At 45.5% G+C, this 14,676-nt stretch overlaps 1 protein-coding gene across 3 annotated transcripts in view; it reads left to right on the top strand.

The window, feature by feature from the left end:
• The window catches only part of SRGAP2 (SLIT-ROBO Rho GTPase activating protein 2), a 211,219-nt gene that overhangs the window by 180,669 nt on the left and 15,874 nt on the right, over positions 1-14,676 (top strand). For all 3 annotated transcript variants that reach the window (XM_074936354.1, XM_074936353.1, XM_074936355.1), the window contains 4 exons: positions 76-210; positions 1,731-1,836; positions 5,679-5,903; positions 10,098-10,177. In XM_074936354.1, the coding sequence (XP_074792455.1) occupies positions 76-210; positions 1,731-1,836; positions 5,679-5,903; positions 10,098-10,177 (546 nt within the window). The remainder of the gene's footprint in view (positions 1-75; positions 211-1,730; positions 1,837-5,678; positions 5,904-10,097; positions 10,178-14,676) is intronic.

The following is a 14,676-nucleotide window of genomic DNA, read 5'->3' as shown; positions in this document are numbered from 1 at the left end:
GTCTACCAAAGTTCTTACTCTTCCTCCGTACCTCCTTTTTTTTATTATTATTGTTTGTTTGTTTGTTGTAACTAGGGGAGGATCCATTGGCTGGAGACCAAAACGACCATGATATGGACTCAATAGCGGGAGTTCTGAAACTCTATTTCCGAGGGCTGGAGCACCCTCTGTTCCCAAAGGAAATCTTTCATGATCTGATTGCCTGTGTCAGTAAGTAGATGAACGAATTATGTTTTATATTTAAATAGAAGACCTGCAAAAAAAAATGCAGATGACCCTTTACCAATCCCCCCGCCCCCGTCTCTCCATCCTGTGCTCCCCATTCTCCTCCCCCCCCCCGCCCCCGATCAAATTTATGGTAATAAGAGCAAACTTTTATTGCACCAAAAATGTTGATTTTATTTTCCATCATAGCCTGGAGAAGGTTTTTTGAGCATCCCATCTTCATCCCCTCCCCAAATATTTCTCCTAATCCCTTTTAGGCTCTGTGCTCCAGCTTCCATCCAGGGAGGACTACTCAACTCCCTCTTTGCAGGACTCCTTAATCTCATAGCAGAGCCTGTTTAGGAAAGTGAAGCAGAGAACAGAATGAAGTGGATCCCTCAGGATCTGCAGCATGCTTCCGAGATGGTGGCCACAGCACCTTCAGAGCCAAAGCTTCATAAGTAGTTTTTTAAAAATAATAATTTGTACAAAATGCTCCTTTAAAGGCCTCAACTCAGAACGTGCATGCAGCTGCCATCTTGGAAGCCCACAGTTCGAGGAGAGATTTCCTGCTAGCCCCAGTGTTGATGCTCTGTATGTACATGCAGCACATCTGTTCTGGCGCATGCCATGTATTTCCAGAAGGGAAGCAGCTGTGTGTTTTAACCAGTCTGAATAACCCTTCTGAACCACAAGGAAGATTCCTTATGGAGTCTCACTACCGAATGTATAATGTGAGAGCGATCACAGTCCAGGTATAAACAGCTTGGATTATTGCAAAGCTTTTTCTTTTTTGTTGGAAACCAAGTTGAAATGGTCCCATTATTGCTGAATCATTCAGCAGGAAAGAATGAATCTATTGTCCAGGCAGTGGAATATCCATCAGCGGCAGCCTTTGAAGTGGAGCAAAGATAACTGCTTCCGAAACAACTCATGGTTGTCTTCTCACAGTAAATGACTTTACAAAGCTTAATTCATATCAGATGAAAAGAAATCTGCTCCCAAATAACTTCATCCTTCCAGGGCTGAGGATTTATGCTGCCCACTTTTTTCTGTCGTCTGCTGCACGCAGAGCTTTTAGCTCACCCTTCAGCTATGCTAATCTATTTTCTGAGTCAGACCAAACACTTTTTTTGTTCAACACCCACCTTTTGTAGCTAATTGGAATGAGCTATTGTGTTGGATCTAGTGAAACAGACATCACTCAGTGCACCCACACTCAGGGAACCTGCAGATAGGTTACATGTACCATGTATCTTTGCAATAAAGGGCTTTGCAGAACAGGTTATGCATACGTTAAATCCTCCTTTAAGGCATTTCTGGAGAACGTATCATACACGTTACAGGAAGCAGGCAGCCCCTTTCTTCCCCAAGATTCTATGCTACTGTGTCTTGGCTCCTATCTTTAATAATTTACACCCTAGTGTAGGGAACCTCCTCGTGTGCCGCAAACGTTTAGATGCAGTGACTTCAGGTATGGCCATGGTGATATAATAACTCTGTATGGTGCTCTTTCCTCCTTTCAGCAATGGATAACTTACAAGAACGAGCACTACACATCCGGAAGGTCCTTCTGAGCTTGCCTAAAACCACTCTGATTGTAATGAGATATCTCTTTGCATTCCTCAGTCAGTGAGTATCCCTGAAAGTACCAGAGCTCTGCAGTCGATGCTGGGGTTGGTATAAATGTATTGCATGAGAGGACTGGAGCTTTGACATTCTGCAGTTTCTGATCCAGAGCAGCAGTTAGGATACAAGTGGCTTTCTCTTTGCTGGTAGCAGTTTGTTGCCTCTCAGCATGCTTACTTATCTATTGTATCTATTGTGCTGGGCCTGTCAGCATTGCAAATGGTGACTAGAAAAAATTTCAGCAACCTCAACAGAGTTCTTGAAATGAAAATTCATATTACTGGAGTTAGTCTGGTAAGCTAGTGGAAGGGCAGCATGAAGGAACAGGGTCTGGGTCCCAGGCTAGCAAGAACTGGAACTGGAACTGCTGCAGACTCTGTCCTTGTTGGGGTAGGTGGGCTCAAAACGCATAAGATCCTTACTCCCCATCTGGTGGCAGAGGGAACCCAGCCTTATTCTCCTTGCATGCTTGGGGCTCTTGAGGATGCTATGGGGAGGAAATGCTGCGTCCAGACAGATACTTGACCCCTGCATATATTCTGTATGGAAGCTGATAACATCAAATGGGTGGTCCAGTGCTATTGTCCTTCATCATGTTCACGTTGGGGCAAGTACAAAAAAGAGAGTCTGCATTTGGGAGGAGATGTTTAAATTCTCTGTGGTATATACACAGTATTTGGGCCTGAATCAAAATCCATACACTCCTAAACTTTGGCAGAGACTGAATGTGAACTTCACATCCGACACCTTTATAACAGACTGAACAAAAATTCTGGATCAGAACATCCCCAGAAGTTTTTTGGATGTGGTGCTAAATTTTGCAGCCTCCCTCTAGACATCCCCAAAGTTGCCTGAAACGTTATACGAAAACCAGGCACTGTCGCAGTGATATGTTGGCATTGTTCTGTAGATTCCTGTCTGGTTGTCCAGTTGCATCAGGGCAGTGACAGTACAAGAAGAGTCAACCTTCCATACTTCAGAGCTGAATTCTGAGGCACAGCTCTGCAGAGCTCAGTCATCTTAATCGCATCATTTTGGCAGCCTGGAGGATGGATGTCTCATCCTTTTCCTCATGATGGGTTTAACGCCTTGTACTGCAATTTGAGGTTTCAGCTATAAATAACTTACAGAGGGATATGGAACCTCTTGCCCTTTCTCTCATTTGTCTCCCACAGGGCATTAAAACTAGCTAGACAAAGCAGCCCTTTCTGCCCTCACTGTGACTCCAGTAAAATGGAGAAAAATTCGGCTTCTGGAATGGATTCATGTTCCCATTGGAGAAATAGTGTGTGTTTAGTTTGTATGGAACTTGGGAAATATATTTCTACAACTGCTTTGAGAAATCTTACTGATTTTAACTAATAAGTATGTTGTGGCCATTGAACGACCAGTCTTACACAACAGTGCAACAGACATTATTCATGAAATAAAGCATAGCCCTAAAACTCAGAGGACCAAACTCTGTTTAGACATGCATATGCAACTCCCACTGACTTCTGGAGCTGAAATAAAAATCACCGTAGCTTGTTGAATTGTGTTGGCTCCTAATTGGATTAGCAGCACTTCCAAAACTAACTTGAAAAGCAAAGGACTCTAAATAAAACCCAAGGCTGACTTCATAGCAAAACTGAAAGTGATGTAAATGCAACCTCAGCCTGCAGACATACTCCCTAAAGTTGTGAAATCCTCAGTACTACAAACTAAATAGGCCCAGGCCTGGTCATACTTGGATGGGAGACATTCTAGAGTAACCCAATATGCAGGAGGAGATGGAACTGTTGTTTCAGTAGATTACACTCTTCCTGCTAAGTATTGAAGGGCTGCCCCAGACTGATGGTGAAGTCATCGTATTTTCTAGGGACACTATTTCCACTTGCGATAATTACGGAGCCCATTTCACTTGACATAAGCTTAGTGGAATGTTTGCCCACCGTGCATCCCATCTAACTGTCATGGCTAAATATGTATTTTCATTGAGATGGTATTTTTCTTCCTGTCCTAAATGCTGTGCGCTCTCATAAACAGCTTTGGGCCATAAGATTTCCCAGAGCAGTTGTGCTGATGTGTTCCGTCTCAGAGGTGGCTGCGTTTCTATGGGGAGGTGAAGTGATTCCTGCATATGTAAATTTGCAAAGCACTTCAGACTTCTGGATGCAAGCAGGTTATTAGAATAAGATTAGTATTATTTTGGTTTTACTGCTAATTTAATCTACATTAAATAATTCAGAGACTTGAGTCCTGTTACCTGTGTTTGATGCACTAGTACATCAGCTGCTCCTGAGAGATGCCCAGTCTCTTATGTAAAACTGGGTAGTGAGTTGAAAGACCCTTATTAAACTGTTCCAGGGCATTTGTTGAATCCAATCCTATATATTGCAGAAATTGTTATTGCACTGCGGAAAACCAAAAAACATTCACAAAATTACCACTGTCTTTTTTCCTCCATCCAAGCTATGGCATGGGAAAGGGATACTCTGCAGTGCAAGAGGAGAAAGTTTCCACAATAGTGCTGTGAAATTCTTCTACGCCTTGGGATGCTCATTCCACAGATGTCACTTCTGGAGTCATTGAAGTGAATGTTCCCTTCCAGCCTTAATAGCTTTTAATTATTTTAAGAAGTGAACTGGAAAACAGGGTCTTTCAAGGGGCTTGTTTTGGAATTTAACTCTGTGTTTGGTGCTTAACCATGAACTGGTGCCTTGAAAGGGTTAAATTACAGGTTTGGGGTTAAAATTTATTCAGGTTCAGGAAGTGTTCCTGTGCAGACTCAGTGTTCCGGCTGCACTTGGCAAATCCTACAGATCGGCTCCAGGAAAAGCAGCTAACAAGAAACATCTTGGTCTTTGGGAGGGGGTTTGGTTTGGAGAATACGCTACCTAACTCACGCTACCAAGCACAGAGTCCGGCAGAGGAGATCAGGTTTTGCTCTGGAACTGGATGCAGGGCTGCAGTGAGATTATAAGCAGCAGTCATAAAGCAGGATATGCTTCTGCTTGCGAAGTCAGCTCCCCAAAGCCTTTCAAAGCAACACAGTCCCCAAACCTCTACATCCCTTGCAGGTTTTTAGCTCCAGCTGGCCTTGCTTTTCAACTTCAAAGGGCTTCAATACGTCCCTGTAGCTAATACTAAAAGTCCTAGTGGCTGCTTCCATAGTGAGCGTTGGCTTATTCTTGTGCTATTGGGAGCCTTTGGGCTTGGAAAGAACTTGGTTTCAAGGAGGGTGCAAATGGAAAGAAGCAGAAGGGCTCCTTGGTTGCCAGCTCCCTTGCTGTGATGTGTGGAGCACCAGTGGCTCAATCGGGCCTGCCTTGGCCTCCTGACTGGATGTAAGGTGTTAACGCAGCAGCTGCTATGGGAGCGGGGTGCAGAGAGTCGACCGCATGTAAATAAATCCCTGGCAATGATATTCAATCTGCGTGAAGAATACAGCTATTGAAAAGAGGAACAGTCTGACATTTTCTTTCTTTCCCAATACTGTGTGTGCTGATTGAGGGGGATGTTAAGGAAATGGAAAAATGCCTTAGCGATTGAATAAAGAAATCAGCAAGCAGCAGAGTTTTCTCTGTTTTTCAGTACAGATTTCAGCTAGGAATCTGTCTTCATGCAAGCCCTGTCAGATCAGGTTGTCAGATCCTCGGAGGTGCATCTAGAGGAGTTCCTCCCTCCCCAGTAAATGACATCAGCCTTATTTTTCCTTTATTGACCCAAAACGTTCTATTCCCAGCAGAAGGGGCTTAAAGAGCAGAGCACCCAAAGCTAGCCTCCTTGATTTAGATGTTGGTTCCCTAGCAGGAGGTGTTGGTATTGTTGGCTCATACTAATCCTCTTCTCCCTGTCTTTTGCAGTTTATCTCAATTCAGTGAAGAGAACATGATGGATCCCTACAACTTGGCCATCTGCTTTGGGCCCACACTGATGTCTGTGCCTGAAGGCCACGATCAGGTCTCCTGCCAGGCTCATGTCAATGAGCTGATCAAAACCATCATCATCCAACACGAGAACATCTTCCCAGGACTGAGAGAACTGGAAGGCCCAGTCTACAGCAGGGGTGGAAGCACTGAGGATTACTGGTACAGTAGGAGCCATTAAGGAGCAGAGGAGGGGGGCCAGCACTTAGTTATGTTCTCATTAACTAATTGTGTGTTGTAGTCATACACACTGCATTTTGTTGAGTTCCAGGGTCCAACACCAGTCCTAGAACTTAAAGGAGTTCAAAAAAAAAAGGGGGGGTTGTGGAAAGAACAAGATGGCTCTTGTCCTGTCAGGGAGCCAGCGACTGACATGAAATAGGCCCTGTAGGAAATAGCCAGTGAACCAAATGTCAAACCTGTGCTTCATCCTGTTGAAGGAGAATAAATGACCACAGTTAGTCTTGTAGCTGTGATGACCATACTCCCCTGGAGGAAGCCACACAGCCACTATTTTGATTGTGTTTGTCCCTTATATTGTTCGTTCTTTGCTCATTTTTCTGCCTGTTCTAAGTGACAGTCCTTGAGGTACAGGGTTGATTGCAGTTGAACCTAGAAAGCTGTAACATGGGCTAGTTTTCAGGACAGTACCGACTGGGGGGGAGGGGGGATGAAATACAAAATCACCATTTCCATCCAACCAAAACCCCAGGAGGCCTGGCCATGCATTCTGTCAGAAGGCAGCATCTGGAAACAATTGAGCCAGAGCGGCTCCTGTCATCTGGGGTGGAAGGTTGTGGAGGGAGGGGGAAGGGAGGTGTTTGCTTTCCTAGTGGTTGAATTGATCTCGCCCACCTCCTGCTGACAGGAAGAATGTTTAACTGTCTCGCTGCCCTTGCCCCAGGAAGGCAAATGATTTTCTTGTATTGATATTAAAAAAAGAAGCAGGTCACTCTATTGGCAGAGCTTGTTGACTTTTTTTTCTACCGTATTACAGGATAGGATAACTCATCAACCGTCTGACCACTAGATAGAAGATGTGTGGAGAGGCTGTTTTTAACAAAGGGCTATTGCAATGGCATTTTGATTGATTTACTCTTCATGGCTTGCATTGGTTTTACTGGCTGGCTGAGCTGTATGGACTGACTTTTAAATCCTTTCAGAGACCTGTATTTTCATCGTGTGTGAGGTTTCCCCTAGGTGGATGGGAGCTGTCATAAGGAATGAAAAAGTTAAATGTTTAGCACGTGATGATTATTACAATGAATGTATTGTATGTGGTGTGTGTTGTGTTACATGGAACTTGACAGGGATGTGTAGGGGGCAATCCCTACTGCAAATACAGTGCATGGTGAAGGGGTTTTGTAACTTGTGTTACTCCAGTATCTGGCTCCCAAGTGCTCTTTTCACTTAAACTTGCTTTGGAAAAGGTGAGGGTGCCTGGCTCCAGACATGCCGTTGGATCCACAGCTGAGAAAGTGACCATGCAAAATCATGTCCTCCTATGCTGACGGTCACTGCATTTTGAGGGCGGGAAGGCAGAGTCTCATCTGCCTTAAAATACATGAAAATGTCCTTCAGGTTCCCATCACTTATGTTGATTTACTTTGCTTGTCTCTATTTTTCTTCTAACTGTCTCCATCCCCCCATTCCCCCCCCCCCATTTCCTACTTACGGGGGAATCCAGGGAGAGGTGGAGTTCAGCGTGATTTAAAATGTTTGGAAAAATTAATCAGAGAGAATCATCTGGTTACCATTCAAGCCTTGTCTTAGCTGTGGTATTAAGTGGTTGTTAGTTATTGCCCACAGGGCTTTCTGCTGTAGAGCTTGCACGTGGCAAATTGGATCCCCTCTTGGCTGAGCTGGTTCATCAAACGAAGGGAGTTGAGTGCATTTGCACCTGAACGCTGCCTCTTCCCCAACATCAACCTCCACTGCCTTCTCTTGTCCTCACCGAGTAACGTACAAATGATGATGCTCCAGTGCAGAGGCCTCCCGTGGCTAGGCGCCATCCTTGATGTGCGCTGTGCACATTCCTTTCCATGCTCTTGCTGTGCGGCCGTCACTTTCAGTCGGCAGCTGCTGGGAAGGATTGAAATGACTTGCGCTGGAAGCCGAGAGGGCGGGACACAATGTTGGGTTTGCAGTTGAGATTTAGGTCCTTGATATGGGCACCTTTAAAAAACCTGTAACATGTCTGTGTCTCTGAGCAGATTGACCACACATGAGAACAACCTCGTAATATACAGAATTAATTGGCGGGGGGCAGTGTCAGAGTCAAGGAATCTTATATGAGAACATTAGAATCGATGAGGAGAACAGTTTATAAAGATGCTCAACTTGACTTGTATTCCTCTGGCAATATATATTGCCAACACTCCCTCAGTATTCACATAGCACTCCAGCAGCCTAGCAGTCCTCCTTACAGCATCCAAGCACCCATGTGATCGTTCGAGAGAAAGGATCTCTTTACAGCAGGGGCAGGGGTTTTTTGGGTTGGAAGTGTCCTATGACGGGGGAGGGAAGAAATGTGATCCTGCTTCTCTTTTCACAGTGTTTAGATCATTAGAGCTATTTGTATGCTACATTACTTCACAATCTGGGTGAAACTTTAGCCTGTAATAGTATAGCCCTCCTGGGGCTTTCTGTTGGCTTTAGATTCTTTTATTAAACTTTGCAGAGTGTTTATCCTGCCTAGTAAAGGATGGGAAAGTTAACGAGTGCCTCGTGAGGTATGGTCTTTGAAGAGGGCTAGGAAGCAGAGTGATTGTTGTGTGTATTGAGTGTAATGAGACCCTGGGATTGTTCAGGCTCCTCTCTTTCTTTTTTCTTTTTTTTTTTTTTAAACGGGGAGCGAGATCTCGCCAACAGATTCTTAAAAGGAGAGTATGAGGCGTCAGTGAACTCCTACTCTAACTTTTTCAGGACCAAAAAGACGGATCAAGTTCTGACCGTCTGAAGAGATGTAAAAACTGCTTTTGAGATGATTTAAGGTCCGCTCCGTCTGGCTCATGAAGGCCATAAACCTGTCTACAAAGGGTCTCCAGTCCTCGCTTCATTTCAACTTGAGCAAGCTAAGGCTCTAGACCAGTGTTTCCCAAACTTGGGACACCGCTTGTGCAGGGAAAGCCCCGGGCGGGCCGGGCCGGTTTGTTTACCTGCCGCGTCCACAGGTTCTGCCGATCGCGGCTCCCACTGGCCGCGGTTCGCTGCTCCAGGCCAATGGGGGCTGCAGGAAGTGGCGCGGGCTGAGGGATGTGCTGGCTGCTGCAGGTAAACAAACCGGCCCGGCCCGCCAGGGGCGTTCCCTGAACAAGCAGCGGCCCTAATTTGGGAAACACTGCTCTAGAGCAAACAGGTTTTCCCTTCAACAGTACATGCCTGTATAGGGGAGGGGAGAGTGTTCCTCGTGTGGAACTGTTAGTGGTATACTAACGGAGCAAAGAAAGAAAGTCATTGCTAACTGGCAGTTCAGCTCGGCAGGGTCATTTGGGCGAGTGCGTGAATTCTCTCCCCTCTCCCCTTTGTTTTCCACTTCTTACGTGTGTGATCTTTGCCAAGCTCTCTCTCATTTCATATACTAGACAGTGATGCTTAGGCATCTGTAAATAGACTTATGCCAGTTAATCTGATATGGGAGTCAGTCATTTGGTGAAATTAAGACAAGTACATTTTAAATCGATCAGAAGAAAAAAATCTGAAGCATCCTATTAAATTGTGGAATAATCTCCTCTAGGGCAAATGAGACGTTCCGTAACTTGGGTAATTAATGAGAGCAATGGATAATATCGTGTAGAGAATAATCCTCGACTGGCAAAGATGATGAACTAGCCTTTTATTATGCCTTTTCCATCTGTAATATCTAAAATCTTCTGAGGGCCCTGTTATGAGATCTAAACTCTGGTTTCCCTGGTGTACATAAACTGAAAAAGCTACTCCAGGTGCTCATGGAAGTAGAGAGTCAGCTTGATTTTTCAACAACCTAGTTTTCAATGCATGTAAGTGCATCCACTTCTAAAGAGTGCCTGGCACAATGGAATCCAGGTTTGGTACCACTGCGTGAAGCTCCTAGTATTCATAGACACAGAAATGTAAGTCTGGAAGGGACCTTACAAAGTCATCAAGTCCAGCCCCCTGCACTGAGGCAGGACCAAAGACACCTAGGTCATCCTTGAAAGATGGTCTTTAAGAACACATTCAACCTGTTCTTAAAAACCTCCAATGATGGGGATTCTACAATCTCCCTTGGAAGCCTATTCTAGAGCTTAACTACTCGGTTAAGTGTGACTGTTTCTGTAGATAGTAAAATGACTTTCCTCAAGTGTAATGCATTGAATGTGTTTCCTCCCACTGTAGTGAAAGTCCTCATGGAGAAACGGCCTCAACAGAAGATTCAGTTCAGGATATAGCAGCTGAGCATCATACCAGTGATGATGGTACGTGATGCATGTTAGCTGTCCAGGGGGTTGGGGTTTTTTTTGGTTGGGAGTGGGAATGCTGTCTTGAGGTTAAATTCAAAGTGCTGATAATCTGTTGGGGAATTGAATCAGAAAAGCTGTTTGCAACATCCACCAAAAAATTGGAAGGCACGCTCTCATCAGGAACCTTTCAAAACTACTTCAAAAAAACCTGTTTTGCAAAGGTGCCTTCCTGCAGCAGCAAGCATAGACAGACTTCTGTCTTCCAAAATGCTCTGCACAGGCTTTTCTGCTCTCCTGTTATTGAAATGGGTCTTTGAGCTGGGAAGCATGAGCTAAGCAGAAAGCCAAACAGTCAACATGTCTGTGCCTGCTCTCCCACTCCCCTCTCCATGTGCTGTCTGCCAAGCTTCTTCCCTTTCAGTGGCCTTGGCAGGCAGCCGCATGTTCGTAAGTTCCAATTGCTTTTTTAAAAACAAGCAAGAAAAAAACCTCTCCTACGTTCTCCCTGCAAGCCAGTCTCGGGGACAGGGAATCCCTGCTGATTCTTGGTTTCTGTTGGGGATCTCCTCCACTGCCCTACTCTTGGCCTGAGTAACTGTGACGGGATCCGAGCCTCACACCACTAAGTAGCCTCTGCTTGACCTTTCCAGCCATCTCCTGATGCTCCCCAACCTTGTGCAGAGTCCAGGGAGGAAGAGCCAGTACAGCCCCAAACTCATCGATTCCAGTCTCTCACCGCTGTTGGCGAAAATGCTCTCTTTTAGGGCTTGGGGAAAACCATGCACATGAGCTCCTTGTATGTAGTCAGTACCAGTGCATAACAAAGTGTAACTGCCAGCCCGAAGCAGCAAAACTGACTCAGAATGGTGATCAATGCCCAAAGCCAACTGACCAAATAGCAACAGAAATGCATTGTGTTATAATGTCTGCCGGTTGTTATTGTCCTAGAGAAGTGCTTGTGACTACAGGAGCTGCACCATCTTCAGATGAAAATGTGATTTATTTTTTTTTTCAATTTGATTGCATGTCGTCTTGAGTTGTTCTTTAGCAGCCTACTCAGAAGCATTGGCTTGTTCTCCTGCGCTCCCCCTGCTGTCTCTGCACCAGTGGTTAACCAGCTAACCTATCCCATAGCTTGGACACTTTCATATTGGCTTACTGTTGCTGGCACACTAACAAGGAAGTAAAGACTGATGTGCCATGTTGTCTGCCATCTCTGTTACAAATGTGGCAGTCAAGGAGGAAAACTAGTTCTTCAACAGGGAAAAAACACAGTCAGAAGAGATTTTTAATCCATCTTGTCGGGGGTATTACAGAGACTATGGGTGTAAAATGATGTGCCTCTCGTGTCCCTTTTTAAATATCTTGTTCCTCTGGAAAGTCACAGTCCCTTTGGAAAGCTTGGGAAAGCCTTTCCCTTTGTTTACCTACCCAGTAAGGAATGACATCCCTTGAATGAAAGGCAGACTCTGAGGCCTGTTTACCCAGGACTATCATTCTATTTGCGTACACTCTGATAGGTGAATGTTCTTGGCTGGTTTTTGAATGCTATTGTTGAATGGTTTGTGTAGCAAAAGGGCAAGGTGATTTGAGATGGGTTGTGGGCTAGAGCTGGGCTCCATCCCAAAGCCACTGGGGCTTGGTCTTGAGGAGCATCATGCAAGGTGAGATCAGTGTTGACGTGGAACAGCTTCCCACAACCTGTATCGAGTATATGGAGTTTGGCACCTGGAAGGGAGGAGAACTGTGCCTTTGTCGCTGCTGAGGGGTCAGGAGGGTTTTGTTAGCTGGGAGGGAAATGAAGGTGCCTTTTGGTAGCAGCGGGGAGGTGAGTTAGACCCCCAAGATAGGCTCTTGAGAGGTGTCTTGGCAGGCCAGCAGGTGGAGGGTGGCCAGAGATGCACCAGGTGAGGGGTGCTGGCAGAGCAGGATCTCTTTGTAGCCACCCGCATGGGCCTGCTCTGCTTCGCACAAAATAGTGCCTTCAGGGTTAACGCCTGAGACAAGACAAGCGGAGGTTAGTGGGGCTCAGACCCTCTGTGAATTTGGCCATCAGTCTCTGAGAGAAGAGATTGAAGAGCCACTTGATTTGGATGAAAGAGCTCAGCTTCTCGGCTCTGGGAGTGGTGCTGAGAAGCAATCCCGACCAAGTGGGGCTGTCACCAAAGGCATGCTTAGTAGCGTAGGCTGGGTTTGCAAACTAAGTCCTTTCACGCTTCGGTTGGTGGTTGAGTCAGTTTCTGGATGTGAGGTGACAGAAGTTTGTCCATCACTCATTCAACTAGCCACTCGCAACGCACAACCACCTAGCTGGCTTCAGCATGCTACTCATACCATGGGGGCCTGGTCTGTTTAGTAGATGCCTAGTGACAAACATGTGAGCCTGGAAAATACTTCACCACTGATCTCTAGGGTCAGAAGCAGGATCATAGTGCAGAGAGTTGGAGGGAATCAGCATCTAAGAACAAGGCTGTGGTTTTGGAGCTGCCATTCTGTTATCGTTCATTGCGATGGAAGAGTGATCAGCCACTTGGTGGCTGGGACTGGCACGTGCAGGTCATTGATATGGTGAGGGTGCAAGTGCATTTCCATGTTCACAAAGTCATGAATTGGTGGAGAGACGGTGAACTGCTGCTCTCCGGCACAGACTTTGAGACGAGGAGTGGTAGTTGTGTTTGGCTTACTCATTTGGTCTGTCTTCCCAGTTCTTTCCTTGGAGCTTGAGCCCAGTAGGGCAGCAGTTCTGGAAATCTGAGTCTAAAATCACTTGTCTGGCTACAATCCAGAGTCCTAAAAGGCAAATCGGAAATGTAAGAAATCAGAGTGCACTGCTCATTTGGAATAATAAACAATTGTTAATGAAACAAAGATGAAATTTTTACACACACAAAAAATCTGGTCCCTTCGCTTGTAATAAAACGTAAAAAAGTATGAACCTTACGTTTTTAAATGGTATGAATGAACTGGTTCCAAGAACCAAATAAGCAAGAGGAAGGAAGGGGGCCAGAAGCAGATAACCACATGCTCAAGGGAATCTGTACTGGGGGGGAAAAAAAAGTTTTCCAAGCTGAAAACAAGTGAGCTATTTTTCACTGATGCAAACACCTTGCAGGCTGGTGTGGGCGGATGACTGGAACCCTTTGTGGCTGTCCGTAGACCTGTCTGAAGTGTATAATTTAGTAGAAGCGCTGCCGTCTGTTTTTGTATTCGGAAAATCCATTATTCAAGGCTAAATCCTGCAAATGTTGTGCCAGCTTGGTCTTAGCCCTCGGTCTGTCCATGCTCTGTAGCCACAGACACTAATCGCAGTTCTAGCATGGGTAATAATTTTGTTCTGCTGTTTGACTGATCAGACAATGGTACTACAGCCCCTGTTCACCCTGCAGGATTTATGCTGCTCAGAGAATCATGTCCAGGCCACTGCTGACCCTGCTCAGGGAAGCCCTAGATGGCCTAATTCCTGTGCACATGCTTTCCCCAAGGAATAACTTAAAGGGCTTACTTCTTGATATTTGTTTGGGGGGGTTTTTGGTCCTCTGGCTGGCCACTGCACTGCCAAAGGCAGCCATGAAGAAGCCTCCCCTAATCTCAATGGCAGGCTAGAGACAAAATAATGGCACGTCTTTCCTTGGCTTGCACCAGGAACAGTCTGTTGCTCTGGAAGGATCAGGAAAAGAGTTATGTGATGGCTGAAGTGTAGTGCTTTAAAAAGAAGCCAAAACTGCCATCATGAGGCAGCTGGCCCCCAGCTCCTTGAAAGATGCTTGTAAGTTGTAGATCATTAGGGAGTAGGCAGCCAAGCTCCCTCCGTTACCTGATTCCAGCCTAGAGTTGTAATTTGTATCCTGCCTGCAAAAGAGAATTTGCCAAGGGCAGAACTGTAAATCTTAAAATGATCCAGACAATTTGAGTTGGATCAAGCTGACTTTCTGGGCACCTATCCTGTCCTCCCCTCCATAGTATAAGTGTCACAGGTTGCTATCTGGTCACTGTGTGTTATGAGACTGCCTATTTTAGATTGCAAGCTCCCCAAGCAAGCGCTGTCTTGTTCCATGTATTGTACAGCTCCGAGGGCCCTGGGTTGTGCTTGATAAACAATGTGCACGATGAATCCAGTGGTGTGTGGCGCTCTGGAGCGGAGTGCCTTTTTGTGAGCTCATTATAACATGGAGGCATTTAATATTTTTATTAGCTTTCATGACAGGCCAGCTGTTGCTCTGAACAGATCAGCCTCCCTCAGTGCCAGGATCTGTAGTCTTCTGGTCCCTGCAAGCCCCACAAGGCAGCAGAAATATTCTTCTGAGTAGAGGCCTTACTTCTGAAGCAGCTTGAATCCAGAAGTCTTTATTCCCTAAATGCTTATGAAAACTCCTGCTTGCCAGCACAGAAGGGTTCTTGAGCTGCCATTGGGGAAATTTATTCTAGATTGCTTTTGGCCCCGAGAGCTTCTTGTTTTCAGTGATCTTAGAGTTGAGTTGTGGATTTTTCTTTTCTGGTCATGTTTTTCTTTGATG

The sequence above is a fragment of the Natator depressus genome, chromosome 21, assembly GCF_965152275.1.
Source record: "Natator depressus isolate rNatDep1 chromosome 21, rNatDep2.hap1, whole genome shotgun sequence".
NCBI classification, from domain to species: Eukaryota; Metazoa; Chordata; order Testudines; family Cheloniidae; genus Natator; species Natator depressus.
The sequence above is the reverse complement of the archived record's forward strand: the minus strand, read 5'-3'. Positions and strand labels throughout refer to the sequence as shown.